We start from the raw sequence: 26,666 nt of genomic DNA on the forward strand, positions 1-26,666 counted from the left end.
CAGTGCCATTTTTACATTAATGCTAGTATGATTACTCAACTCTTGAGTAATCACCAATACTAATACCAAATAACCAATACCACAATACATTTGAAGCAGAACAATTCTATCAAAACCAATACAGATAATTTTGAAGAAAAAACTTTTGTTTATTTCTGATGAAAGGCAGAACAGTGAATTTACAATAGGCAGCTTGTATTCAAAATAAAACACAAACAATTGACTGTGATTTAAGATTTATTTGTAAAAAGATAACAATAATGCAAAATAAAACAACTTAATGAATTTTGCTCTATGTTTAAAATAAATTGGAGTGCAAAATAATAAAGGTTCAACTGTGAACTGTGCAGGAGACCCCATGAAGTTGGCTAAATATTATTTTTTTAAACTATACACAATAATAAGATACGATTAAAGACAAAATACAACAAGATATAACCATCCAGAGGAAATATCTTTCATATTAAAGATATAGGTACATACTAGTACAATAAATTAGGCAATGACTTCAGCAATTTGTATAATACACACGAGTAAATAAAAACGGTATGTTGCCTGCACTGCATTTAACAGGAAAAATAAACCTTATTAATATGCTGAATATTAACAACATTCCATTTTTCTCAGACAATGAAAACAGGTAAATTTGTACATGCTGTAATGTAGAAAAGTCACCACACAGCCCAAACTAAGTAAATTAAAAAATAAATGGTAACAATGCATTGATAGCATTGATACAATCCAAACATATATCCAAATATAATAAAATACATACAGTCTACTAATAAAACTTGCATCATATTGGTCATATGAGAGAATGGACATGGATAGAATTCAAAAGTGGGAAGAAAACCCGTCAGTCATGCAGACATTGCGTAAGCCAGTAAACATATGCATTTAAGTAGCAAAACACCAATAATACTCTCTAAGCATCTTATTTACATACACTTATAATTGGGACAATGGTGGAATTGCCACTGCAGACTGCCAATTCAGAGCAAAAAAAAATACCCCGTCTTTTAAATTGATCGTTAATTGACTGTCGGATTGGTGAAAAAACGGCAGATACGGATTAACGCCAACATGTTGAACATTGGCTCCAATTGTCTGCCCAGATAATTTCTCTTTTGTATAGTTTCGTATGACACGAGTCACTAGAAAAAAAATATTTCAAATTAATTATTTCTAAGTGGTGTTTAAAATGTTTCCATGTGTGACTACTCAAATGTAGCTATTATTGTAATCTTAAAAAGTTGAATGCACATTGAACAGTGATTGTACGACTTCCGTTTTGTTTCTTTAAGTACAATTCTCTACTCCAGTAATTTGAATGTATCTCCACAAAAACATTGAAGTTTCACGAATGGCCATTTGTACTGTTTATTTAGGTTGACATTCACAATCAACGAAGCTGAATAATAACAATTTAGACAGGTCCAACTGTTGTCTTTAAAACATGTATGTGACGTTCCGACGAGAGTTTACATGAACTGGTAAAGCTAGCTACCAGTTAAGTTGGCCTTCCATGTCATTTCTTGACGTTCGTTATTCAGCCTCGTGATATTGGTAAACCGAACTTGACGTTATGGTTTCTACTTTGACAAGCGTAGGTTGTAGCGAATCAAAAGCAGACGTGGTTCCTCTCGGACCAATGGGATTGCGAGAATTCTCACCAAAGGCGGCCTTTCTCAGAAACAGTGCGTATCGGGTTAGGTTGTTAGAAAGTTAATGGCTGGGGTAAAGAGAACCTCCTCAACCGTAGCTTCGGGAGAGTTTCTGGATTCCCTGAAGTAAATCAACGCAAATAGCCGAAAACAAAGAGCCTGGACGGCCAGTTAAGTCGACAACTAGCTTGTTAACTCAAGTATCGTGAAAATAAGTATGCAGGATGCAGTAGCCGGGACGGCAATGCTGACGGACGGCTTCGAGGACGAGATTGACTCGGTGACTCCTCGCTCCCCAGTGGCAGGGATGGGGGTAGGAGCGACACCAGGAGGAGTCGGGCTAGGGGGCATTGGGATTGGCGTAAGTGGGAAGAAAGTACGCTTGTACGGGGAACCTGGCGGGCCTTCCGCAGAAAGACTGGATTTCAAACTAGCGGCCGCGGCCGTCCTCTCATCGGGTCCGGGATCCGGCAGCGACGAAGACGAGGTTTCAGAGGTAGCTAAGCTAAACGAAGCTAAGCTAAAGTAGTTAGCTAAGCCTTGGCAGAACGCAAGGCTACATTCCTCCTCCTGCGCGAACTGGTTAGCTAACGTTAGCGCGCAGGTGCTAGCCACCTACTCCCAGGCCGCTGGAAACCACGTCAATTAAACGGCAACATTTGAGCAAAGCGGACATGTTTTTCCCATGAGTTGCCCAGGGAGTGTTATAAACGGCTAATGTTGGTAATGGGCCGTTATTAGTTCGCGCTTACCGCCTCAAATGTTTAATTGATGCTGCTAAGGCTTGAACCGGGGCCTAGTTAGGGTGGAAGCAACGGCGGCCTCGTTCGATGCTGTCGTCTCTTAAGTTTGGTTTTCATTTGGCTTTCCAGCCACCGCAAATAGAAGGCGATTGTGAACCGACCGACCAAGTGTGACAATTGATTAGTAGTTGTATTGCGATGACCGTGCTTTTCACGTAAACCAAGCACCGTCTTTTCACGGCTCACTTTGCGAGGGGACTGTTATGCGCATAATGTTTTAATTGCGAAACAGTTCGAATTTTCGATAGCTGGTGAGGTCAAATAAGGAGTTATCTCTCAACTCGTCGTTGTAATATCGATACCGATATTTTGTCAGCTCGGTTTTGGTAACATAATTCTGATCTTCTAGACTACGTCGATCGCTCTTCCAACTTCCCATGTGGTGGCAGTCACAGCGGGACAGGTGTGATTGTATTTCCCCCTCATTCGTGAACAGGTCTTATCAATATCATCTAAACATAATCTGGAGCACAAATTAGATTTTAATGGCTAATGTAAACATTTGACAATAGTCACATTGTGTTTGACCATTTACCTCTTGCATGGTACAGTCCATTATACTTAAGATTAATAATTATATATGGCGCCGTTCTTAACACTTATTCACATTGTCACATGATGTGCCAGTTACTGACACAGGAATGGACCTTGCTAGACAGTTAGATGGTAAATATTTGATTTGAAACAGTTTTCACTCCAATACAGTTTTCGTTGTAATATTATGTCATCGTCGTTGCATTTAAAATGCCTTTCATTGCCTGAAATACGCGGTTAGTAATCACTACTTTGTTAAAAAAAAAATATATATATATATATATATATATATATACATACATATACATATATACACTACCGTTCAAAAGTTTGGGGTCACAAAATTGTTTGGGTGACCCCAAACTTTTCAACGGTAGTGTATATATTTATTTAGATAATTATTTATAGATTATATATATAATCTTCTGTGTAAAAAATCTTATAATATATATGTATACTTATATTCATAGATTATATATAATCTTATACAAATATAAGATATAATTTATAATATTTAATTCATAATATTTTATTATAATAATATTTACACTACCGTTCAAAAGTTTGGGGTCACCCAAACAATTTTGTGACCCCAAACTTTTGAACGGTAGTGTATATATAATACAAAAGTGCAGAATAGCCGTGACAGCTAGACGATTATCATCTGATACCAATATTACGCTAACCCATCTGTTCATCACGTGTTAGGTTGCATTATTAAAAGATTTGTCATGTATGACTCCCATATTGATATAACTATTGATCTTTTGAGGGATATAAAGGATCAAAATTATTTCCCTTTGCTTAACCAAACTACTACATAAGTCTGAAAGGGAGCATTTGTTGTGGTGTTTCACTGCAGTCGAGATTTCACTGCTGTGGGCAGTGGCTAAAATCTGAGCCCCAGGATTAAACAGATGCCATTCCAGGCCCTTCCAGCTCTATGGGTACCAACACTCTGGGAACTGAGTTCAATAGTGGGGAAGACTGATGTCCATTGTTGATTATAAAAGCCTTCATAGAACAACATCCCCTGTGAGTCGTAGCGCTCTTTGGTCCCGTGGCCGAATTCCTCCACGTTGCCGAACACTAACGTTTGCTCTCGCAATTTGCTTTCATTAAATGCCTTGTCAGCATTTACTTGCGTTTGCAATTTATGCTTGTCGCACATGGTCCGTTTCCCTTGTTGGATAAATCATTTTTGTAAAAGTTAAGTATAAGGGAAACAAGTATGCAACGCAGCCGTTCCTTTGATTCTTTCAAATTGATACTGTCGATGGACATCAAAATTGCCTTGAGGCTGATGAAACTCGAAACAATGTCCCCTATTGGTTTAATCGAGATGGGGAATTGTTTCATATGTAAATACAACTAAACTGTAATAATTGTTAGCCTGAAAGAAACCACGAAATGTGATTAGCTCTTTGAACAGCTAACATTTTATTTGAAGGCAAGGTTGTCGTTCAATAGTGAAGCAATAAAACAGCCTCTTTAAAAATAGTAGACCAGATCACAAAGTTAGCGTTTCACGTTCTGTGATTTACAACACAAATTGAGACATGACAAATGACACATACTAGGGGTGGCTTATTTGGTTTGAATATTAATTTAATATCTTTGCATGTTAGAAGACTCAACCCACATGAGCCCACACGGCCATGGAATGGGATGTTGTGGCAGTGAATTGTTCTCAGCTGAATCTCTTCACGTGGTCAAGTGTTGTGTTTCTTGGCTGTAGTGCTGATGCCTCTCTCCTATCCTTGTGCCCACTGACACTTCACTGCAGTAAACAAACAAAGGCAGCAGGGCCCGCTCTTTTTTTTTTTTTTAAGGTAGTCAAGTTGTATAATGTAACATTACTTACATTTTGTCTTTGTAAATGGGCCATTGCATTTCAAAAGCTTCCTGAAGGATGCCAACTTGTCGATTTTGGAAAGCTAATTGCCCTTCCTCTGTTCTTCTCTGTTTGCCAGGTGGAGTCGTTCATTTTGGACCAGGAAGATCTCGATAACCCTATAATGAAGACGGCATCTGAGTTACTTTTGTCTAGCGCAACAGACGGAGTCGATTTGAGGACTGTTGATCCAGAGACACAGGCCCGACTTGAAGCGCTACTAGAAGCTGCAGGTACGATTGCATTACCCTCATTTACCTAAATTTGCACATGTTAATTTGTAGTTGACCACCACCCCAGTAGCTGAATGACAATGTGCACCACATATCTCTTGATTCCCCCCCCCCCCTTTATTTCTATTACTGTGGCTTCCTTTTTCTTCCCCCCCATCTAATTTTTTATCCAAACAAGCAGACTTTGTTTGTGGAATACCTCAGGGAAAAATTGAAAAAAAGAGCACCTGCTGGTTTTGCAAGTATCATAATAACACAGTTTCTATGCCGTTTCAGAGGTTGTAATTGAGGTGTAAGAAAGTACAGTATATAGAGTAAGCCAATGGGCCTGGGTGCCCTGACCTCATTCAGGCTTATGAACATTATGAGGCAGATTAACCCTGCAATGCACTTGAGCCTCCAACACATGTAGAGGACCCGTGTAGACAAATACTGGCTAATCTTATCCTAGGCCTATTTCTCTGAGACTAGTTAGTACGGGTGAGGTTGTACACTACAGTATTTAAAAATAGAAATAATACACGTTTTAACATATTAAATGTTACCTCACAGTTAAGTGAGCCTAAAATGAATCAATAAATAACGTTTATATCAAAATGGGGAACGTCCACTGCAGCAAAAATCTTTCTTACTTATGTAGGCATTATGCAGGCATTGTAATTTGTTGACGTCGCGCTCACATAAACAGGCTATAGCCAATCTGTGATTCAAATAGCCCGTAGTATAATTTAGCTGTAAGAAGCCTGATTTTAATCTCATGATGTTGGATTATTTGCTTTTCTCTCTTTCATTCTCTCTTAACTCTCTTTTGTTCTCACTCCCGCTTTCTCACTCTCTTTCTCACTCTCTTTCTCACTCTCACTCACTATTTGCTGTTGCGACAGACATTTGACTTGTGCCACCAAAGAGCAGAATAAATAAAAAATGCCCTTGTGTCACTTAGACCAAGCAGTGTAAATCTTGCCTAAGGGAGTGGGTAAAGCGGCTAAAATTGCTCATTAAGAAATCTTTTGGGTAACACTGATAGGGGATTTTAAAAACAAAACAAAATTTGTTGGTACGCGTGGCTGTGCCTCCACGACACAATAAAGCGGTGAGGATATCATTTAGATCATCAGTGTATGAATTGCGTCTCACCACAACTGTCCAAACCATACACATGAAGAAAATCTCAGAAGCTCACAATTCGTCACCAAAAAAACAAAAAACTAGACAAGTGATTGTGAATTCGTATAGACTGAAGCTGTGGCCACTCATTATGTGGTTGTTAATATAGTTAACCACTTGGTTGGAGGATTAGTGCATGTTCTGCTTTTAACTGGATTTTAGAAGCGATGTTGAACATTCTACCAATTGTGCATCATACAAGGCAGCAAATTGTCAGTGACATTTTAACAGATGGGGATAGTTAAACCAACAAAGAGCGTTTTTTATTTTGCAGATTTGCTATGGAATGAGCTGAAGGCAAAGTTGATTCCACAAACAGCTATTGGCTTAAAAAAAGCTTCAACATCCTCTGTTTTCCGCAATTTTAGGACAATAAATTAGTCAAATTTTGCACATTATGCATGCAAAAAAACGGTATGTTTTTAGAACGCTTATTATAACAACTTTCTTTTTTTATAAAAAGGTACAAGTGTACATACTGCCATTGCGTGGACACTTCCTGCCTTCTGCTGGCGTGTGGGCAACGCTCGTGCCATAATTCCTCAATTTAGAAGGTTTATTTTGAATTTATGAATTTGTTTGGGGGGGAAAATCCGCAATGTACCGAAGTCGCGATAATCGAACCGCGATGTAGCGAAGGATTACTGTACATTGGTCATTGTGTTGCATTGTGGGATGTGGTGGCCATTTTAGGACAGGAGTATCCATGGTGAGCGTAAACAAGATCGCAGAGTGACACACGGTATTGGAAAATGCAAGAAGTGACGCCGATATTACAGAGAAATATTAGTAATCGAAATCTTGCTAATTACACCTCCTCCTGATGTGTGAGGGCTGTGGCAGGCATCCATAGAAGATCCAGGTTTTGTTTTTTCTTCCCATCTCTTAGTGTATGTTAAGCGTCTTTGAGTATTGAGGAGAGCACTATACAAATTTGATCTGTTACTATTATTACCATGGCGTTTTATACATAAACTGTGCACGTAATTCAAAAACACAATTTTCACATTTCACCATTATTTTTCCTTTTGTTCCAACAGTAAATCAGGTAGTAGGGGTGCTCCGATAAGGATTTTATACTTCAATATGGATAATCTATGAATGACATCTGATAGAGATGCCAATCACATGAAATAGTGGCGCCTTTTTTCTTTTATAGCTGCTCAATAACAATTATTTTTGAATTGATGAATTAATAAATAAAGAATTATCCTAGTTTCCATCCCTTTATTATAGAAAAACGCAATGTTACTCAAACTGACTGCAGAAAATGCACTAAATTATATTATGATTCAGTTACTGGTTTGTCAGTCACGTTTGGAGTGTTAAGGAAAGAAAAAGGTGGTGTTACACTGCACACGAGTTGGTTTCTAGTTGCCTGCAGACTCCACAAAGAGTACGAGCTGCCGGTGATTATTTGTGATCAGCCTAATATGGCATTGATTGACATATGCCAATCAAATATTTGTCCTCAGAGCACCACTGTCAACACACTTAGTGGCAGTTTTCATTTTCTCTGAAACCATACAGAAGCCAAAAAAAATAAAACAATATTCCAGTGTATTGCACAAAGCTGATGTTTAAGTGGTGCAAGCAAAAGCTAAAACCTTTTAGCATCCATGCTAAGACTTGTGAACCAACGTAATGTGTCTTCAAAGATTGTTTGTAAACCAAATTGTTTGTGAACTGGGTGTTCATGAAAACAAGGTTTCACTGTGTACTTTATAGAAATGAAGCTCTATACCAGTGTTTACAAACTCCAGTCCTCAAGGGCTATCCACAATGTTTTAGATTTATACCTCACCCAACATCACTCTAACCAGGGTCCTCCCAGAATACAAGGCTCCATGTAAACCCAAGTAGTCCGGTAAATTTGGGTAGCAGATTACTTTAACACCCCTTCCTTTTACATTCATCTAGCAATAATTGCAAAGCAGATCGAAAGTTCCTGTCTTTTTTGGATTACGTATAAACTGTATTTAAATTCCCAGTTAATCTTTAATTCTGCTGATTCCCCATGAGTTCCAGTTAACGATGGAGAATGTCCAACATTTATGGATGGTAAATCCATTGTTTTGTTCAAGATACATGAGAGGAGGTCTTTGGAAAAAATAAACACACATTAAATCGCAATATCGGGGGGGGGGGGGGGGAGGTTACCGGAATTAGATTCTTTTTTTCAAAATTGTTTCGCCGTAGTGCTTTTCGACTCCGTTCCTCCAACCCGACTCCAAACCGACTCAGCCGACCCACATGGGTAGATGACTCTGGTGAAAGCCTTCTTAATTGCCCGCAGTCGGTCGTCTTCTGAGCTTCCCCAGTTTTTAGATCATCCTGTGTGTCATTTATCATTCGAGTTTGGACTTGATTCACATGGCATCCGTTGACTGGGACGCTGCTTGGATTTGGGTGGACCAGTGGCGCTTTTGCCGAAAATATAGTGCGTTAGTTTGGTTTTTAATTTACGGTTGCATAATGTCGTATAGAAAACTATAAAGGATAAACCTCCGCAACGTTGTTTTGTCTGCACTGACTATCGTTGTGAAATCCTTGCCTGTCAGAGACACCAAGTCAGACACTCAGTTGAGAAAACAAGGCCCACAATGGCAACTGATCACTTGAGCTTGTCCTCAAAACAACCGTTTTGTTTCTCTCTAGATTATTCTTTAGTTTTACACGCGTTATTGAAATGTGACCACTACACAGAATTGAATAAGTACTGGACAAAGGTTTTTTTTTGCTAATTGGAAATGTCTGCACACTTCGCAGACTAAATGTAGGTCATTAACAAAAGTTGTTTTCCACATGCTTGCTCTTTCCCCACACTCACTTCTTTGGTTCTCTTCTCTTGCCATGACAAAACACAGATGCAGTGCACATGGCTAGTTTTTCTTCTAGTTGTACTACTCTCCCACCCCACCACACACACACACACACACCTCATGCTGACTACTGTATCTAGTTTCTTTTTCTCATGCATTCGCTGCCTGTTACCCATTTATAATTCACACAGGACAAGGACTGTTCCTTAAATTCTTGTTCTCAATTTTACTCAAATTATTTTCTGACATTTGTTTATCACTGGACATTACCATCGTTTTGTCCAGGGGATGTTTTGTAGATCAATTAGTGATAAAACCATCTTTGAGAATCATAGTGTATTGAAATTGATGGGAAAAAAAGTCGAGCCACATTAACAAATGTTTGTGTGTGTGTCTGTGCGTGCGTGCGTGTGTTCGTGTGTGCGTGTGTGTGTGTGTGCGCTTTCATTTCCTCTTTCTGTGTGCGACTACTAACCTTGGATTGGTGTGGCTGGACTGGACTTGCGCCCTCATCGGATCTGGTTTGGTTGTGCTCTCCTGTGATTTGCCTTGCCCTCTGCACCTCTGCCTTTTGGTGTTTGCCAGGAATCGGTAAACTTTCCACTGCCGATGGTAAAGCTTTTGCAGATCCCGAGGTGCTGCGACGACTGACGTCATCTGTGAGTTGTGCCCTGGACGAGGCTGCCGCTGCTCTCACACGCATGAGGGCCGAAAACACACTCAACGCTGGCCAAGCCGACAAGTATGTGTCCTAACCATATTGTCACAGGTTCTTGTTTCAAGGGTTTATACTTATAAGCCCAATCTACTTGATTATATTTCTTTAATTGTGTGTATACTGGTGTTTACCGTGTTCTTGGCCACACGCACGCGAGCATATTTAGATTCGTTCGCAATGTTCACTGCTTAAAATTCAAGTCAACGAAAACAATATTTTGGGAAAATTGATCCGTAGTCGCTCCTTGGTATGCAAATGATAAAACGTATCTGTCGTCCCTTTTAAGAATGTCATGCCGCATTAGGACAGCAACTATCAGTTATTTTAATAATTGATTAATCTGTCACGTAATTTGCTTATGCAATCAACAAGTCGGATTTAAAAAAAAAAAAACCACCAAGTTTTAATAATTTTGATCTCTATTCAAAAATGACTATTTGAAATCGACAGTGCAGAAAATGCGCAAACATAAATGAGTTGCCAAACTTGTTTTCATCGCGGGTTGCCCTCAGGTTGTTGTTTATAACGTAAGCAAAATAATAGTAAGTGAAGGGAATGAAAATAAGCAATTTTGTCAATATCAGTGAATGAAATCTAAAATAATTTGAGCAACAAAAGATTTTGTACAGTAGACATTTTTATATTGTATTACAATGTACAGTATATAATTATGCACAAGTCTACTCCCAGTTGAAGTTTGCTGAGGCGTGCCTACCAAAGAACATCTGTCAGCATATTTGTTTGCCCTATTTGAAGGGCCCGATTTGCTTATAGTGTACCATGTTGTGGTTAGGGCCTCAAGGCTTGTTGTGCTTAATCGACATGTGTTGTCATGTGGACAAATACGTCCTTTGATGCTGAAGTGTTACAATTGATTTCATTTTAAATGTACTTGTAAGTGACCATATGATGCTGACCTCTGGTAGCGTAATTGTGAGGCGTATGTATGTTCACCTGTCACAGTGGCAGTAATTGTAGCAGTCTGGTAATTTTCAGCCGTAGTTTAGCGGAGGCCTGCTCGGATGGTGATGTCAACGCTGTGCGCAAACTGCTGGATGAGGGGCGAAGTGTTAACGAACACACAGAGGAAGGAGAGAGCCTGCTATGTCTAGCCTGCTCGGCTGGCTATTATGAACTTGCGCAGGTATGTGAATGGGATGCAATGGGATGAAAGGTGGCATACATACATACACAGCGTGTATAGAAATGTTCTGAAATAATAACCTTGCTTTTTGTCATGACCGTGTTGATTGTTGACCGTTTCATGGTATCGGTGACATCTATTCTAATGATGTATTAATCTATTTTCTCAATCAGGTCTTGTTGGCTATGCATGCCAATGTTGAAGACCGGGGCATAAAAGGGGATATTACGCCACTCATGGCTGCGGCTAGTGGAGGCTACGTGGACATCGTCAAGCTGCTTCTGGTACACGGGGCAGATGTAAATGCACAGTCCTCCACAGGTGCAACCTCACTTGAAACCTTGACCATTTTGGTTTTCTGTGATCTCGCCATTTATTTTTTTTTTTTTAATCACCCCGCTGTTTTTTGTACCTCCAGGGAACACAGCTCTGACATACGCATGTGCTGGCGGCTTTGTGGATGTAGTGAAGGTGCTACTCAAAGAGGGTGCTAACATTGAGGACCACAATGAAAACGGACACACACCTCTAATGGAGGCAGCCAGTGCTGGCCATGTGGAGGTGGCTCGGGTCCTCCTAGAGTATGGCGCCGGCATTAACACCCACTCAAACGAGTTCAAAGAGAGCGCTCTCACACTTGCCTGCTACAAAGGTTGAAATCAGTTGGAGCAACAACTATTGTAACTTTACCCTATTTACCAGCCACTAACAAGTATTTCCACACCGTGCAGGTCACTTGGATATGGTGCGTTTTCTGTTGGAGGCAGGAGCAGACCAGGAACATAAGACTGATGAGATGCACACAGCACTGATGGAGGCGTGCATGGTGAGCATCTGACATAACACCTTTATTTACTTTGTCTGTTGAAAACAGCATACCATGTTAAAGGTCTTGGTGAAGCTGGTGGCAGGTGTGTGTGTGTGTGTGTGTATCAGTCAAGTAAGGGTTGTAATAATTGATTTCCCCCCCCCCCACACACACACACAAACACAACTAATTAAAAATCATTAGTTATTAAGTCACTTTTTCGGTTTCTTTAGTTTCTCTTCTCACGCTCTGTCATCCAAAAAAGAGACAGTGTTCAGGTGCTTATCTCCACATTCTTTGTGTGTCTCGCTGTCCCAGGATGGCCATGTGGAGGTGGCACGGCTGCTGTTAGACAGCGGTGCGCAAGTGAACATGCCAGCGGATTCTTTTGAGTCGCCCCTTACCCTTGCAGCTTGTGGAGGACATGTGGAGCTGGCAGCCTTGCTCATAGAGAGGGGAGCCAACTTGGAGGAGGTGTGTAGAAGACATCCCGAAAAGCTTAAAATGCAGTCATCTATGGCCGACATAAAATGTTTACATTGTTTACTGTTTATGTAAATCATGATTGTAAAACACCAGTTCACCTGAGGTGGGACTCAGCAGCTGTAATATTATCCTTGAAGGGAGAAGTCCCTTAACCAGTGTGACCATTGAGGCTGGTCTCATGTGGCTGGACTTGCCCCCAAGTTCAATAAATTATCATTTTAGTAACGTAGAATTTGAGCATTACATAAAGATTCGTCAGACCTTTTCACTTGGATGCAATATTTTTAAAAGTCTAGTTGGATAAATGTGTATTCAAAATGTTTTGCTAAGATCTTATGATGGTGATTTGTGTCCAGGTTAATGATGAGGGCTACACCCCCTTAATGGAAGCAGCAAGAGAAGGCCATGAAGAGATGGTAGCACTTCTCCTTGCACAAGGTAACAAAGTTTTGCTTGTTAAAAAAACGCAAAATTGTGGTGGAGTGTACTTGACATTGTTTCAGCATGATTTGATTTGTGCCCTAACTGTATCTCATTAATTGATATTTTTGTAGTATCCATCATCCAGTTGTATCATTGCAATGTTTTTCAGCTCTGTGGATAAACGCATTCATATCCAGCCAGACATTTTTGTCGGTTTGATTTTCCTGGACTATATGGTACTTTATAAGTGTTTCTAAAAAATTGGGCGTCTGTTGATTGTGATTGATTTTTGCTTAGGTGCTAACATCAATGCCCAGACAGAAGAGACTCAGGAGACGGCTCTCACTCTAGCTTGTTGCGGAGGCTTCTTGGAAGTAGCCGACTTCCTTATCAAAGCAGGGGCCGACATTGAGTTGGGCTGCTCTACTCCTCTCATGGAAGCGGCACAAGAGGGCCATCTTGAGTTGGTCAAATATCTTCTGGCAGCAGGTGTGCGGAAAGCAGCGAGGCCATCAACAGAGCACTTTCAATGCCAGATTATGCTTGGATGTGTTAAGAACTGTGCAATTTCGATTGCAATCTTGTCTGCTTTTGTTATTCAGGGGCTAATGTTCATGCCACCACGGCGACTGGTGATACGGCGCTGACATACGCGTGTGAAAATGGTCACACGGATGTCGCGGACGTGCTGTTGCAGGCGGGAGCCAACCTCGTATGTTATTACCTACGTTTTCCCCCTCAGATTTTTAGAATTCATATAGTACATTTGGAAAGAATTCAAATAAATAAATAAACAAATAATAATCTGTCTCTTTTCTTGCCAGGAACATGAGTCTGAAGGGGGCCGGACGCCCTTGATGAAGGCTGCAAGAGCAGGGCATCTCTGCACAGTACAGTTTCTTATCAGCAAAGGTGTGTTAAAAAATATTGAAAAAAAAGTGCATAAAGATTTTTTTTATTATTATTTTTGTAGTATAAGAAAATGTCTATTTCAAGAGGATACAAAAAAATGTATGATTTATGATCGAAATTGTAGACTTATTTTGAGACTGTACATTTCTAATGATGCATATTGACAATGCAACTCTTCTTACATTTGAATGTTTTTTTTTTTGTCCAGGTGCTAATGTAAACAGAGCTACCGCCAATAATGATCACACAGTGGTGTCTCTAGCCTGTGCTGGAGGACATCTGGCTGTGGTGGAATTGCTGCTGGCACATGGGGCGGACCCAACACACAGACTCAAAGTATTGTGCATTTTCATACATCAGAGAAAGCATGTTAAATATAATTCTGTCAAGTATTAACAGTCTATCTTTCTCTATTCATAGGATGGCTCGACCATGTTGATTGAAGCTGCTAAGGGTGGCCACACCAATGTCGTGTCCTACCTGTTGGACTATCCCAACAACATCCTTTCTGTACCAGCGCCTGATCTCTCCCAGCTTACTCCCCCCTCGCAAGATGCTTCTCAGGTAAATAGACCAACAATGTTGTGCATGTAGTCTGAATAATTTTTCATCAGTTTTACTGTACAATGATAAAAATTCTCACAGGTTCCTCGCGTCCCATTCCAAGCACTTGCTATGGTAGTTCCCCCTCAGGAGCCTGACAGAGCGCCATCAAACATCGCAACACCCCCACCTGTCTCGAACAAAGGTATGCATGTGTGACTCTAAACCAGTGGTTCCCAAAGTGGGCGGTACCGCCCCCCTGGGGGCGGTGGAAAGCTCTGGGGGGGCGGTGAGGAAGAAAGGGGCGGTAGGGGGGCGGTAGGGGGGCGGCAGTCGATTTGTACACAACACGCACGCCGCTCTGGCCCAGTCAGATACGACAGCATAGCTACAAAAGCAAAAGCTCAGGTTTGTAATTTCAAGCTTGTAATGTTCAGAATTTTATCTTATAATAAAAACCGCATTCTGGCGGTCAACATCATCTTGAGTTCAAGTCAACATGAAATTGGGGACTCGCCAGAACGCGCCGTGTTGTGTTGTGTTGAGCTGGTTAGGGCAATGGTCCCCAACCACCGGGCCGCGGCCCGGTACCGGTCCGTGGGTCACTTGGTACCGGGCCGCCAAGCCGCACAGAATTTTTTTTTTTATCGACGATCAATTAATTCAGGTCAAGACGCTCGTCCCGGTCACGTGACATGTTTCCCCAGTCGAGCCCGCAAAGCTAATATGTGGCGACAGGCTAACTAACCAGGCAGTGAAGCATTCAAAACTGCTTCAACACATGGAGACCAAGCATCCTGCAATAAAAGACAAACCTTAAATCACTTCGGGTGTCATTGTCTCCGATTACGTCTAGATGGGACCGGCTCGTTTCTGAGAAACAAACTCAGTGCTCCCACTAATTCAACGTAATGGTAATGATATTATAAATGTATTATTTATTTATTTATTTATATAAATGTATTATTTATTTATATAAATGCCGGTCCGCGAAAATATTTCTGACATGTAACCGGTCCGTGGCGCAAAAAAGGTTGGGGACCACTGCCTTAGATCACGTCCGCCACCATTTTCTGTGAATAAATGGAAGAAAATGAATACATGAGAGGGTAAACTTGCTTTTCATACCTTCAATGTTGTCATTTTTGTCCTTAAGTAGGCCTATTTATGAAATGCGATAAAATGCTGTATTTTACATGGTTTTATTTTTTTGTTTTTGTTTTGGGGGGGGGGGGGGTAGGAGGGGGGCGCTAGGAATTCACTGGGGAGCCAAAGGGGGCGCCAGCCTGCAAAAGTTTGGGAACCACTGCTCTAAACCTTACAAAAAAGCCAACCGAAAAGCCGTAGGCGAAAGCTCAGTTAATCAAGACTACGCCTGTTGTTGTTTTAACAAGTCAAATGTATTCCAACCATGAAAATATCTATACGCCAACAAGAATTTTATTCCATCATTGAGTGAAATTAAGTCATTAAAGAAGAGAAAACCGGATAGATAGTCTCTGTTTTACTCTCTTAATACTGTGACACGGTAAATTATCATGTACTTTGTACAGTTTAGAAATTGCCTTCCAGTCCTAGAAAGCAAGTGTTTTAATTAGTAAATGGAGGATATGATTACATGAGCTAGCGTAAATCCAGAGGCGAGGGAACCTCACAGCTACACCTTTAATGTCTGATTAGTGCTAATCAATCCAAAATCACAACTTTTCTATTCCAATCCAGGTGCGTCCAAGCAGAGACAGGCAGCACTTCAGCCTGGCATTCCCAGCTCAGTTGGCCGGGGACCGGAACCAGAGCCTCTGCCGCCTTTCCACCTGTGCCAGCCGCTGGAGTGCATTGTGGAAGAAACTGAGGGAAAGTTGAATGAGCTAGGCCAACGCATTAGCGCTATTGAAAAAGCCCAGCTTCAGTCGCTAGAACTCATCCAAGGGGAGCCACTCACCAAAGACAAAATTGAGGAGCTGAAGAAGAGCCGAGAAGAGCAGGTAACCCGTTGTCCACTATCGAGTCCAGGTCTTCATCTGTCTCAAGTATTTTAGTACTAGTTATTAGACTTCACTCTCAACTTAATTTTGCCTTCACATGCAATTTGGCATCGCAGGTTAAGTTGGTCAAACAAAGATATTTGTCGTCTTTTTAGGTTCAGAAGAAAAAGAAAATCTTAAAGGAGCTGCAGAAGGTGGAACGCCAGTTGCAGCTAAAAACACAACAACAGTTCACCAAAGAATACATGGAAGCGAAGGGCTTAAAGGAAGAGCAGGAGGCCGGACTGAGTCAAGGGCCAGGCCCAGGTCCTGGAAGTACTTTGTCTGTTCCTGGGTCCCTTCCTCTCACGCCAGCTGCCCTTATACGCTCCAGCTCTGACACGGATGAAGAGGCTAACAAGGACGGGGAGCAAGACGAGCTCCCTGGGGAGGATGAAGAAGACGTTAGTTTTCATTCTTAATACTTTTGAATTAGTACATCTCATTATTGCTATTGGATGTTTGTGGCTACATAAAGCATCTTTTTTTCGTATCCTTGTCAGGAGGAGGAAGATGATGAAGATGATGATGATGACGAGGAGGAAGAAGAGGAGGAGGAGGAGGAGGAGGAGGAAGAAGAGGAAGAGGAGGAGGAGGAGGAAGAAGAAGAAGAAGAAGAGGAAGAAGGCTCAGAAGATGAGGTAGATCGAGAAGATTACACCAAACTTCCCCAAGTGGGCACCATCCTTTACAGAGATGGGTCACAGACCCCACAACAGCCCCCGCTGCCCCTTTCACCACAGGCCCAACCCCATCCTCAGCCACCACCTCCTCCTCTCCCAACTGCCTTCGTTCCTGTCCAGCCTCTGCCAGATTACAACTCCGCAGAATACCCAGGAAGTACCAGTCCCGACCTCCAAAGGGTGCTGGTAGGACAGCAGATGTTGGGCCAACAGCAGTCGGGACAAGGCCAACAGTTGACTGGGTTAGCTCCTGGAATGATACCGCAGCAGGCCCCAGATGGACTGATGGTTGCTACACCGGCACAGATGCTCACAGATACGCTGGATGACTTGATTGCAGGTCAGTGCATGATGCTCTAAGTTTCTGTGATCAACTTTGACAAGTTGTCCCACTCAGAGCCGAAGGCAAGGACGTGTAGGCATGGCTCAAAGCCAATGTTACCTCACAATTTTATGCTTCTCCTAACTTTCTCCATTTTGGTATTTCAGCTGTGAGCAGCCGTGTGCCCATGCTGAACACGAACACCTCACCCACTCCCTTGTCCCAACCACCCCCACAGACGTCTGCCAACATCTCCTCGCCACCATCTGTGCTACCCCTCTACCCCTCTGTTGACATTGATGCCCACGTAAGGCACTTTGACATTTGCCAATGTACTGAGACCTAACAAATGTAAATGAGAATGTTCAAATAATGAATGATGGAAATTGTCTTCTCCACAGACGGAGAGTAACCATGACACCGCGCTGACATTAGCCTGCGCCGGAGGACACGAGGAACTGGTATCTGTCCTCATTGCACGAGGAGCCAACATTGAACACCGTGACAAAAAAGGTACAGCGTAACTTTGTTTCACAAACGTGCGTTTGCAAAACAATGTTTCTCATTGAAAGAAAATGAAATTAGCCCCCTGGCCCCAGGACCAAGATATGTTTACCTGGTTCTGTGCGGATTTAATATTGAAGATATTGAACCTGAGCTGCTTATTTAGAATGATCAAAGGTTCCTTTAAGTAAAAACAAAACAAAAACAACAATAAGCAGTAAACTGTTTTGCCTAGGTTTTACTCCTCTCATCCTGGCTGCTACTGCCGGCCATGTTGGAGTTGTGGAAGTTTTACTCGACAAAGGTGGTGACATTGAGGCGCAGTCTGAGAGAACCAAAGACACACCTCTCTCTTTGGCCTGCTCGGGGGGACGACAGGAGGTACAGTAATCGTGTATTTTGATCACACTTTATTGTACTGGCAGTCTTAAAACTTGTTTCCATATTCATCATTGTTTAATCAGGTTGTTGAATTGCTGCTGCTACGAGGCGCAAATAAGGAGCACCGCAATGTTTCTGACTACACGCCTTTGAGCCTTGCGGCCTCTGGTGGTTATGTTAACATCATCAAGATACTCCTCAATGCTGTAGCTGAAATCAACTCCAGGTGAGGGCAACTACTCCATGAGATGTTAATGACCAATGAGTCATGTATTTGATGATTAACTAATTTGCTCTTGATACTGATATACAATTTCTACCCCGAGTAACTAAATAGTAAAATAAGCAAATCAAAAGCCCTTAGCTTTTCACATAAACACAGTTGTTCACACCATAGATAAATATAGACTTGTTAATAATGTCTAGTTAATGGGTGACAGTGATACAATTAAATATATTAAATAAGTGCTGCATATTTCAAGTATTGTTTGGAATAAGTGTTAATATCACATTGGACCCCATAATGGGTCTATAACAGTGTGTTTAATAACTTTCCCACCAGGACTGGCAGCAAACTAGGAATCTCTCCTCTGATGCTGGCAGCAATGAATGGTCATGTACCGGCAGTCAAGTTGTTGCTGGATATGGGCTCAGACATCAATGCCCAAATTGAGACCAACAGAAACACAGCTTTGACCCTAGCCTGCTTCCAGGGGCGCGCTGAGGTTGTTAGTCTGTTGCTGGATCGCAAGGCCAATGTTGAACATCGCGCAAAGGTGACAAATCTTATTTCTTCGTCATGAAAGGTTCTCAGTATTTCTTAATATTCTTTGATTACTTTAAGTAGAGCCACATCCATGTGTTTATCATAGATTAAGTGAGATTGTGCTTGTTCCAATAAACTATTGGATGTCTCACTTTTGCAGACTGGGCTCACTCCTCTGATGGAAGCTGCCTCAGGGGGCTATGCTGAGGTGGGGCGCGTGCTGTTGGATAAAGGTGCTGATGTAAATGCTCCACCCGTTCCGTCATCCAGGGACACTGCTCTCACCATCGCTGCTGACAAGGGTCACTACAAGTTTTGTGAGCTGCTCATCAATAGGCGAGTACTTTGAATTTTTGTGTGCGAAGATCATTTTGTTGGGTGGCGTTCAGTGTTTGTCAGCCATTTAGGAATATCAGAAGTATCGTTTTGCACAATTTAACAGTACTGACTCATTGTGTCAAGCCTATTCAGTGTTGGGATAAGTTGAAATCTAGATAGCGTGTGTTTGTAAACTGTAAGTAAAATATTCTGCCAGGAACATTTAGCAAATATTCATTATTTAAAAAAATGGCGGATGGTGAACAGCTCTGTAGCTTTTGTTGCTCGTGTTCAGCATTATAGAGCTTTCAGAATTAACAGTTCTTCCTCAAACAGTGTTTGATATTCGAAATGCTATGAAGTTCATGCTTTTTCTCATGTCTTATGAAATTAGCTTCTGAAGCAGTTTGAAAGTACTATTCTGTAATTAGTAATGCTCCGCAATTTTGCAGGGGTGCTCATATTGATGTACGGAACAAGAAAGGAAACACACCGCTCTGGCTGGCAGCAAATGGCGGCCATTTTGACGTGGTCCAGCTCTTAGTGCATGCAAGTGCTGATGTGGATGCAGCCGACAACCGCAAAATTACCCCTCTCATGGCTGCTTATCGCAAGGTGCAGTACGGTCACTAGTTAGGATTATATCTATGGCTTTGGTAATTGAGTTTGGGTCTTTATGAAATTATGTTATATTCTAGGGTCATGTAAAAGTGGTGCAATACCTTGTCAAGGAAGTCAACCAATTTCCATCAGATATTGAGTGCATGAGATATATAGCCACCATCGCTGACAAGGTAGGCATTTAATTAATTTGTGACAGCAGATCATTAGATGGGTTTTTGCCAGACCAAAATACAATTCAAGCCAATTTATAACTTCACCCCCCCCCCCCCCCCCCTCTCTATCTAGGAGCTTTTGAAGAAGTGCCACCAGTGCATGGAGACTATTGTCAAAGCCAAAGACCAGCAGGCAGCTGAGGCCAACAAAAACGCAAGCATTCTCCTCAAAGAGCTAGATCTGGAGAAGGTAATGCCCGCCAGTTGCTGCGCTCTGGGAATTGGCAGCTTCCAAATAAACAAGCCAATGTGTCATTTAAACGGCTGTGTGTTCTTCAGTCTCGAGAGGAGAGCAAGAAGCAGGCTCTGGCTGCCAAGCGAGAGAAGCGCAAAGAGAAGCGCAAGAAGAAGAAGGAGGAACAGAAGAGGAAGATGGAGGAGGAGGAGGGGCAAAAAATCAAAGAGGATTCATCGGATATGCAGGAGCTGAAGGAAGATTCTGCTGAAGGTGATTTTACTGACATCAGTAATTTTCTGCCTCAATCTTGGGCGCGTAATACCAAGTGCAACAGTGTGACGAGTTGTATTTCACCAGTGTTAATACTCATGACCCTTAAATTAAAATTGCCAAGGCCTAGCCCATCACTATTTGAAGCTCCCTTGAGCCATTTTGGGAACTGTTTCAAATGCGGAGTTGCACATAAGTGGGCATCCACTGCATCGCCGGATCATTAAAATAAGTGATGACAAGAACATACAAGTACTGTATGTGGGCAATATACTAATTTCTCTCATTCACTATGTACGTTCTCAGAATCAGAGGTTCCTATTGAACCACCCAGTGCAACGACCACCACCACCATTGGGATATCTGCCACCTCAGCCACTTTCTCCACAGCTTTTGGGAAGAAGAGAGCAAGTGTAGCTACAACCCCGAGTACCAACCGCAAGAACAAAAAGAACAAGACTAAGGACTCGCCAAATGAACCTATAATATTACAGGATCCGCAGGTGAGTAGCTCTTAGTAGTTTGTACTTAATACAACCGATATACTTCCTTTTTTATTTCCATATTACACCATTTCTTGTTCTGATAGGTTGCACTAGCACAGCACAAGGCTGACAAGAACAAAATCCACGGGGAGCCCCGAGGTGGAAGCGGAGGCGTGACGGGTGGCAACAGCGACTCAGACCCTCTGGACAGCACCGACTGCGCCAGCGAAAGCAGCAGCAGTGGTGGAAAGAGTCAGGAGCTTAATTATCTCCCTGACCTCACCTCATCTACGTCCTCCTCATCCTCCTCCTCATCCTCCTCTGCCCCATCGTCAGGGGTCGCCCAAGCCCAGACCATTCTGGTTGGCCCAGAAAAAAGACACTGTCCTCAGCCTTCAGTAGAAGCCAAGATGGACAAGGTCACTGTGTCTATCTCAAAACCAACACAAAAGTGAGTTAAGTGTTTTTGGATGTATGGATGCCATATGTTGGGGGGCGGGGCTGTGTAGCGGAGTAACAATAGCTGTGTTTTGATTTGTACTTTTTCTATTCTAATAGAGACATATTTACATTCATTAGAATGGTAGTTTTAACTGCTTATTTCTCCACAGAGCTCCAGACATGCACGACTCCAGCACAAACTCGCTGCCCTCACCGTACAAGACCATGGCTCTTCCAGTTACCTCACCCAACAGTAAGCTTAGCCTTACAAGCCCCAAGAGGGGCCAGAAGAGAGAAGATGGTTGGAAAGAGGTTGTCAGGCGGTAAGTGTGTGTGTGTGTGTTTTAAACCAATAATACATTTGATTGATTATACTTTGCTCAATCTGGCTATTTGCTTCTTTTGCAGATCAAAAAAGCTTTCTGTGCCAGCTTCTGTTGTGTCACGTATCATGGGCCGCGGGGGTTGCAACATCACGGCCATTCAAGATGTGACAGGAGCCCACATCGACGTAGACAAACAGAAGGACAAAAACGGCGAAAGGATGATCACCATAAGGTAGGTATTGCATCAGAACAATTGAGAGAATTCAGACACTACAATGTAGTTGAATGCAATTTTCTCATCAGTCTGCCTGCCTCCCATCATTTGACTTTACTGTAAACCTAACTTAAAGGACCAAAACATTTATGTATAATCAATCTGATATTGTTTATTGCATATCAAATAGCAACATTTAAGGATAAAAATGACAGATTTATTTCCCCCCAAAATCATGTGGCCCTAGTAGTTTTGGTACTCGCTTGTGAACTGAATAGTGTCTAGCTAGAAAGATAGATAGGATGGTAACTAGGGCCATGCTGAGTCATTTCTTATTTCTTTCTTGCAGTTTGAACCAGATTTCTGCTGTGTATTCGCATTTGCTCGTCGGCGTAATTAGGTGTACTTTGTTGTTGCAGAGGGGGCACAGAGTCGACACGATATGCAGTCCAGTTGATCAATGCGCTAATCCAAGACCCAGCCAAAGAACTTGAGGATCTGATTCCTCGCAATCACATTAGAGTACCGGGCTCCAAATCATCCTCGTCGTCCTTTGGCAACAGCACAGGGGGGGGCAGTGGTTCAAATTCGGGACCAAAGTCCCTCAGCTCACTGGTTACCGCCACAGGCGTATCGTTCCAACCCTCTTCATCCTCTTCATCGTCCTCTTCTCAGGCAGGAGGAAAGATGGGGAAAGGGCTGTCATCAAATGTCAGACAGCCTTTCCCCGTATCGCTGCCACTTGCCTACGCTCATCCCCAGCTGGCCCTACTGGCAGCTCAGACCATGCACCAGATCAGACACCCTCGGCTGCCCATGGCGCAGTTTGGCGGTACTTTTCCTCCCACCGCCAGCACCTGGGGACCCTTCCCTGTGCGACCTGTGAGCCCCGGCAGCGCTAATAGCTCCCCCAAACACAACGGAGGAGGCGCAGCCGGCTCGGCCAGACCTAACTCGACCAACAGTGAGCATGGCAACACCGCCAGCTCTGCAGTCACCACGACCACCAACACCACCACCACGAGTGCTCCCAGCTCATCGCCAGCGTCGGCGATGACCCCTGCCCACAATCCTACGCCATACAACCTTCAGCCAAGCATCCCGACCCCCTCCTCAGCCAGAAAACAACTCTTCGCCCCTGATCCCAGGTCTGCTGCCGTCACCTCCGCGTCCGTCGCCACCCCTGCGACCAGCAGCGGCAGCGCGGTACGAGGTGCAGGGTCTTCGGCACAGCACAGTTCCTCCACGGCTCCAGTTAATGCTTCCCAGCAGCCGGTGGGAAATATCTCACAGCCTCCCTTCCAGCAATTTAAAACGGAGCCCAATGCTGTTGTGACGCCCGGAAAAGAGAAACCCCCTCAACATGCTGAGAGTCAGCCCGTTCCCACCAGCGACGGCGTCGCTTCGGCGAGCTTCGCTGCAACCTCTGTGGCTTTGCCTCCCAAAGCAGAACCTCGGCAGCAGTTGCCTACCCCACCGTCCTCCATTTCAGCCACAGACCCTCCCCCGGCACTCCTGAACTCCCAGCCAAACCCCCACCTCACCGCAGTTGCTCCTCCTGTCCTCTCGCACAACGTTGCGCACCCTAACAACACACTGCCACACTTCTCAGCCCCCGCGCCAAGAGTCTCCCACCGTATGCAGCCACCTGGGCCTTACTATTCTCTTCCCGAGCAGCAGCAGGTGCAGACGCAGCAGCAGTCGCAGTCTGTGTTCGTGCCCTTCAATCCGCAGCAAGAACCTGTAAAACAGACACAAAACCAGACCTCCCAGCCTACAAGTTTGCCTCTGCAGGCTCAAAGTCAGGCCCAAGGCTCTCTTCAGGTCTCAGCCAATCTTGGCATGATGAATGGTTCCCAGATTCAGCATGTGGCAAACGCTGGCAAACAAATGCCACCCAACTTTGGTCCTGCAGGCCTCTTCAATTTCAGCAGCATCTTTGAGAATAATAACCAGGTACAGCAAATTGACTGAGACTGTGGGATAGTGGGATTAACAGGTTTTGAGGTTCTTGAGGCCATTTTTGTAACTAGGATTTTGCATCAACTCTGTCCTAGAAATGTGATATTTATGTCAGTACAGTACTTAGTCATTTGTTCAATTTTCATCGTGCAGGTGGGAAACAATCAGGTGTGGGGCCATCTTCCTGCTCGCTCGCCTCCAGAACCTTCGTACTCCGCCCCGCCGGCCTACGTGAATGTGGGCCAGATGGAGAGCATGATTCCTCCGCCTCCTCCAGACAATTCCAAAGCTCCAGGTTACCGCTCTGCCTCTCAGAGGATGGTCAACAGCCCCATCGGTATGGACTAGTTGACGGAATGTATCCAATTTCATTTTATTTAAGCAAGTGTGACAGCCATCCACAACAGCCGTATGTCTGAATAAGCCACTATGCGTGTTTTTAAATTTTGGAGAACCTCAGTTGTTATGCACTTCAAATGAACTGTCAACCACGATGTGTATGAAAACTCCAAATGTATACTGTCTGCACCCACAGCATTGACCAGTTATGCCACCAGTATCTCTGGGAGTCCGGTGTATCTGCATGGCCACACGGGAGTCGGCACACCCTCATTCAGCAGGCAGCACTTTTCCCCTCACCCTTGGAGTGCATCCACATCTGGTAGGAGCCACAAAATGGCTTTTCTTTCACACTTAACACTTAAAAGACTTCAGTCAGACAGTTTTCTGCTGAAGTCCACTTTCAATCTCTCAATTTGGCCTCATCCTCCAATAGGCGATTCTCCTGTTCCGCCTCCACCCACAGCGTCAACTTCCAGCCTCTCCACCTCGGCTGTGGCGCCGCCACCCCAGCAGAAGCAAGGCACCTCCTCGCAGCAAGATCGGAAAGTTCCTCCCCCCATCGGCACAGAAAGGCTGGCAAGAATCAGACAGACGGGCTCGGTGAACCCCCCTCTTCTCACCACCAGCTACACGGCCTCTGTTGGACAGGGAGGCATTTGGTCATTTGGTGTTGGCAGTGCTTCAGGTTCGACCAATCATTTTAATTACGCTACTGTTGAAAAGTGTAAATGCCATTTATAAATGAGAAAAAATATTACTATCTTCACTTCATCAACCTTTCTTATTTAAACTAGTCCACTTTTGGAAAAGTCAACACCAAGGTTTTTTTGTGTCCTCTTGCTGAAGCTGTAACCTGTTGTTACAGAGGGCATGTCTGGTTGGTCCCAGCCCCTGATGAGTAGCCACATGATGCATCCTCAGATGCAAGCGGAGCAGTCGGCTTTCTCTCAGCACCAGCCCATGGAGCAGGATGACACGGGCATCGCCAATCCCGCTAATAACTTCCACCAGCCTCAGCACATGCCAAACACCTACATGGACTTCCCAAAGGTAACGCAAAGAAATGACTGGGATCCACGGTTTAACGTCTGTATTGGCATTTTGAAGCTGACGCGCAGTAAACCGTTAATCCTGGAAGACATGGTCCAGACCCACCCAAAATCTGCAATGTTTTTGTCTCGTATAGATTTACCCCTCCACGTACTTCAGTTAAATTTAAACTTAGAGAACCCCTTAACTAGCACCCAATTGATAAATCAACTGGCTGATATGAATTGGCAGATATTAGACAACAGATCATGGCAGTCTTGTTTTAAAACTGACATTAGATCCTATAGATGACCTTTTGTATTGCTTGACTTGTTTATGATGTGATCTATGGGCACGGTGTGGACCAAAACAGACCGGGCATTGACACTCTGTTTTTGTGCAGTTTGATGTCCTTTACTTACAAATTCAGGTTAAGTCATCTGTGTAAGAACATAATACATTCCTAAATCTTGAATTAAGCCCTTCGTGAAAACAAAATCCAGGGTACATATAAATTATGTGTTCTGCATCAGGGAATGCCCATGTCAATGTATGGAGGGACCATGTTGCCCCCTCATCCACCAATGGCGGAGGGGCCTGGGGGACCCATGTACAATGGTTTGCATGCTGGCGACCCTGCGTGGAGCCCCATTATCAAAGTGGTCCCAAACAACGCAGACAACACTGACCCACAACAGCAGGTAAGGTCCCCATCTTGTCTTGTCACGTTAGACGTATGACTAATTTATTGTCTCCCAACTTCAGATGTGGCCCGGCACCTGGGCGCCCCATGTGGGCAACGTGCACCTGAATCACGTCAACTAGACGTCCTCCGCAATAAAAAAAAAAAAAAAAGACAAAAAAAACCCAACAGAAAAACACGTCTTACCAATTCTGACCGATAATGACGAAGAACAAACATATTAACACGACTAGAGAGTTGCAGAGCAGAGGATGAAGAATTGGCAGTACTCCCAAGCCCATTCTTGACGTGCCTATTTGAAAGGAGGAAGGAGGCGAGAAGTTGAGTATTCTAATGGTTCAAACAATGTTCGATGGCCTGTTCAACAGAAACCGCTCTGCATAGTATAGCGATTTTGACTTAAACCCGCATTCACCGTTTTTTGGCTGCAAAAGGCTGGACATGAAGTAGCTATTTAAACTCGGCCCAGACCTAGTTGATGATTACCTAAAGAGAAATCGGAACCTTTTAGAGTGGTAAATACATGTATAATTGTTTACATACTAAAAAGGGTTAAAATGAGAGTAAATTTCATGTCGTATAGTGGCTCTACTTTATGTAGCCTGTATTAATGTGAAATATTTACCTTAATATTCAATAAAAAGGTTGAAAAGTTGTTGTCTTTTGAATGCTGTCTGTTTTGAGTCCACCCAACCAGCGTGTTTATAGTGAAACAGAACTGGGGCATAAGA

At 43.2% G+C, this 26,666-nt stretch overlaps 1 protein-coding gene across 8 annotated transcripts; it reads left to right on the top strand.

The window, feature by feature from the left end:
• Nucleotides 1-1,698: 1,698 nt before the first annotated feature.
• Nucleotides 1,699-26,590, top strand: ankhd1 (ankyrin repeat and KH domain containing 1). Of its 8 annotated transcripts, XM_061278229.1 has the most exons (40): nt 1,699-2,160; nt 4,975-5,128; nt 9,703-9,859; nt 10,832-10,979; nt 11,153-11,300; nt 11,398-11,631; nt 11,711-11,803; nt 12,098-12,261; nt 12,630-12,711; nt 12,994-13,185; nt 13,299-13,408; nt 13,521-13,608; nt 13,817-13,944; nt 14,029-14,172; nt 14,254-14,356; nt 15,874-16,136; nt 16,292-16,579; nt 16,679-17,198; nt 17,348-17,487; nt 17,582-17,693; nt 17,920-18,065; nt 18,149-18,291; nt 18,628-18,841; nt 18,992-19,167; nt 19,602-19,764; nt 19,848-19,943; nt 20,059-20,175; nt 20,265-20,433; nt 20,740-20,936; nt 21,023-21,170; nt 21,255-21,369; nt 21,530-21,682; nt 21,768-21,917; nt 22,319-23,855; nt 24,015-24,198; nt 24,397-24,522; nt 24,637-24,888; nt 25,069-25,253; nt 25,766-25,933; nt 25,998-26,590. In XM_061278229.1, the coding sequence occupies exons 1-40, from the start codon at nt 1,882-1,884 to the stop codon at nt 26,055-26,057; spliced, it is 8,046 nt and encodes a 2,681-aa protein (XP_061134213.1). In that variant the 5' UTR covers nt 1,699-1,881; the 3' UTR covers nt 26,058-26,590. The 8 variants fall into 8 exon arrangements, with proteins under 8 accessions (XP_061134213.1, XP_061134174.1, XP_061134166.1 ...); XM_061278190.1 differs by having other exon boundaries at nt 11,711-11,805; nt 12,106-12,261; nt 21,023-21,369; XM_061278182.1 differs by having other exon boundaries at nt 21,023-21,369.
• Nucleotides 26,591-26,666: the final 76 nt, after the last annotated feature.

Source organism: Syngnathus typhle, linkage group LG1 (genome assembly GCF_033458585.1).
Source record: "Syngnathus typhle isolate RoL2023-S1 ecotype Sweden linkage group LG1, RoL_Styp_1.0, whole genome shotgun sequence".
Lineage (NCBI taxonomy): Eukaryota > Metazoa > Chordata > Actinopteri > Syngnathiformes > Syngnathidae > Syngnathus > Syngnathus typhle.

Excerpts from the sequence above, each read along its gene's own strand:
- ankhd1 (XM_061278182.1), top strand. The coding sequence starts at position 1,882 with ATGCAGGATGCAGTAGCCGGGACGGCAATGCTGACGGACGGCTTCGAG. Across the intron at positions 11,632-11,710 it reads CACACTTGCCTGCTACAAAG|GTCACTTGGATATGGTGCGT; the intron begins GTTGAAATCAGT and ends CACACCGTGCAG. Across the intron at positions 19,944-20,058 it reads TAGCCACCATCGCTGACAAG|GAGCTTTTGAAGAAGTGCCA; the intron begins GTAGGCATTTAA and ends CTCTCTATCTAG.